We start from the raw sequence: 3193 nt of genomic DNA on the forward strand, positions 1-3193 counted from the left end.
TAAACTTAGCCTTATACAGCCACCTACTTCATTGTCAGTTGGTGTTTCTTCAGTTTCTGCCATGACAGTGACATCTTTGTCTCCTAAAAACCAGCGAATACCCACAGCCGGTCTGGCTGCAGCAACCACACACTTTACTGGCGTCTCTTCATCACTGGTTACCTCCAGAAGCTGGCTGTTATCTACCTCTAAAACTGGGTATGTTGGTTTTACTGAAATGAAAAAAATGACATTAGTATGTACAGTACTTGACATCAAGTAAAATACCATAAACATTTCTAAACTGATAAAGCACAGAAGTCATTTTAACTATTCTCGACCTATCATTTGAATACTTACCAGTTACAATAACATTTTTTGATCCTTCAAGCGAGTTTCCAGTGATGAATACTCTGCAGGTCCACATACCATGTTGTTCAGTACTAACAGAATTTATGACAATTCCGCATTCATTTCCTTCTGATACCTCTGGCTTGCTCATTCCAGGATGGACATTCTCATAAACATCTTGTACCTGTCACATCACAAGCATGTTAGTTGTAGCCGTCTGATTTCTCTTGATCAGGAACAAGATTTAAATATTAACAATTCCTGTATTTTTTAGAATTCACAACTTCTATTTCTAGAATGATTCTCTAAAAACTTTCCATACAAACAAGCAAAGTGTATTATCAAAATCAGACTTCAATTAACTGATCAGTACAACAAATATATGGGTGTTCCAGATCCAACTTCTAGAATAGATGCACAAATGAAGTACTTCACCTGGATAGGCTTAGCTCCCTCAAGCTCCCAGATGCAGTGGCGATACTGTCCTTTGAAGCCACAGTTCAAATCTAACCGCTCTCCTGGATTTACAACGATTTCCGAGGCATCGAAGATCAACGAGTATTCAGAACTCTGAACTCCTGAAAACATAATACAAATTTATTAACTTGTTTTCTGTGTGCATTCTATGTAGCTAAATTGATTATACACAAGTTGAATATAGATACTTTTTATTTCTATTTTTTACTCTTCCGCATGTCAGTCACACTAATGAAATAGATGGAACTTGAATATTTTTTTCCTGTTTCACAAGTGGATGGGGGCAACGGCACAGAGGGTAATAGTACACACTCCCACACACAGTGAGTGAGTGAATTTATGGTTAGAGTTGGAAAAAGTGTGCAGTTCTGCATTGTGGATATTATATTTCAAAAAGAATGCAACCCTAGTGAAGCTCCTGAAAAATGCTGAATTCATCCACATGCACTCTCCTTCCCCATTAAACTTCTTGCTGAACAACTGCCACTTTACATTCTATACCATTGCATTGCCTCTCCGCACCCATAATACTAGACTGGTTAAGCAACTTTCTAGTATCATCTGGTTAATATTGTAATGCTAACCACAGCTTTTTAATGATGTGACTATTCTCACATGAATCCTAATCAATTTTCTTCACAAATGGTTTTCTACTGATACGATAACTTTTAACAATAGTTATATCAGATCTATCTCAATGTTCTCATGTGATGTGATCTTGATAACAGCCATTTCTAAACCTTTATTTGCAAGGATGAAGCTTGTTTTTTTTAAAGCAATGCACATTATATAACAAATTAAAAATATACTGATTTTGGATGAACCCTATTATCAGAGTTATATTAGAGAAGTGTCAATCAGCTGTCCACGATTGAGGATTTGATCACCTACATCAAACTGGATGTACCTAATTACAAGGTTTTTAATGGATAGGTTTAGGCATTACATATATTCTTAAGTGTATGCACGTATTTTAAGACATATGCAATCACTTTAGAAAGGATACAAGAACAATGAAAAATGCTGATGCAAGTATGAAGGCAACAAAGGCTCTGGTATGGTAAGCAAGATTTTAAAACCTAAGTGATGAGGAAAGCAAGCCCATTTTTCTTTTTTTATCTGAACATAAGGCTGAGGGAAGATGCCACTTTGTTCAGAAAGAACAAATACAGAGGGGGAAAGAAAAATTAAGGAGTAAAGAAATTTGTTGTTTTGAGATTTTTCACTTGGCAATCACAAAGTTCAAATATTGTCTACTTCTTACACTACAGACACAATTTTCATATTCCATAACTGACTTTTTTTAAAGGCAAAATTGCCAAGTTTCTTTTTACTGAAAATTTAGTTTACACTTTTATTTTTATTATATATTATACATAATGAAAAATAATGAAAGCTAAGCAGTGGCTATATGCCAAAAATGCCACTATGTCTATTTTTATCTGTTTATATCATTCCAAATACACAATAACATAAAAGATTATGAAAGAAATCTGTGTGATTTGATTAATTTTATATTACAGGACGCCCCTTTTGAAAAACCAAGGATGCAGGAAAATATATGATATATTGTGTAACACTTAATTTCAATAACAAATAACTAACAAATTTGAGGAATTCATAATAGCTGTTTTAAAAGCCCAGAATATTGTTTTGTCTATGTCTTTGCAGGCATAAATATATTCAGTGTATATTTCCAAGATTAATAAAAAATTGGAAATGTACTTTTTCATTTATGTTCTTGCACATCCACAGTGAAATTGACATTCCATGCTATTCATCAACCCTCCTTATTCTTAAATTTAAAATTTAATGACATACAAATTCTTAGATCCCATAGAAAAATGCAAACAAAACTGCCACTCCCATCGAATCCTGCATTATCAAATTCCAAAACTTCCTGTAGCAAGGACAGGAAATAATGAAAGGTTGAAAATTCCCACAAGGAGTGATGACCCATGACAGACATTTTACTGATGGCTTTGCTTCACACGCAATCACTCAAAAGTGCATTTATTTGTATACAAGGCCAAAAGGTAATGGTGATGAGGGGGTGGAGGATAGAGTGATAGAACTGTATTTACGGAATACACAAATACATGTAATCAATACCCTAATAATATATTTGGAAAATAAATGCTATTACCTCACAAGCTGGGAATACTGGTAAGCAAAACAGGTATATCCAGCTTGTTTTAACATTTTTCAACTCCAGTATATAATCAAGTTTGCCTCTTTGGCAATAGATCCTTCATACAGAATACCGATAGAAATGCCAAAAATAGCTTGAATTTCAGGCTTCACAATCATATTAATGCCATCCACAAAATCTCACTTCGTCTTAAGTGTTCAGTGAAATAACTACAGACCATCTTAACAGAGAATC

At 34.2% G+C, this 3193-nt stretch overlaps 1 protein-coding gene across 12 annotated transcripts in view; it reads right to left on the bottom strand.

Moving 5' to 3' along the window:
• Positions 1-3193, bottom strand: part of LOC119590818 (nectin-3-like protein) — a 27674-nt gene that overhangs the window by 18727 nt on the left and 5754 nt on the right. For all 12 annotated transcript variants that reach the window (XM_037939558.1, XM_037939563.1, XM_037939569.1 and 9 more), the window contains exons 2-4: positions 766-908; positions 340-514; positions 28-212 (exon numbers count right to left, since the gene is read on the bottom strand). In XM_037939558.1, coding sequence (XP_037795486.1) covers positions 28-212; positions 340-514; positions 766-908 — 503 coding nt within the window. The remainder of the gene's footprint in view (positions 1-27; positions 213-339; positions 515-765; positions 909-3193) is intronic.

Source organism: Penaeus monodon, chromosome 27, assembly GCF_015228065.2.
Source record: "Penaeus monodon isolate SGIC_2016 chromosome 27, NSTDA_Pmon_1, whole genome shotgun sequence".
NCBI classification, from domain to species: domain Eukaryota; kingdom Metazoa; phylum Arthropoda; class Malacostraca; order Decapoda; family Penaeidae; genus Penaeus; species Penaeus monodon.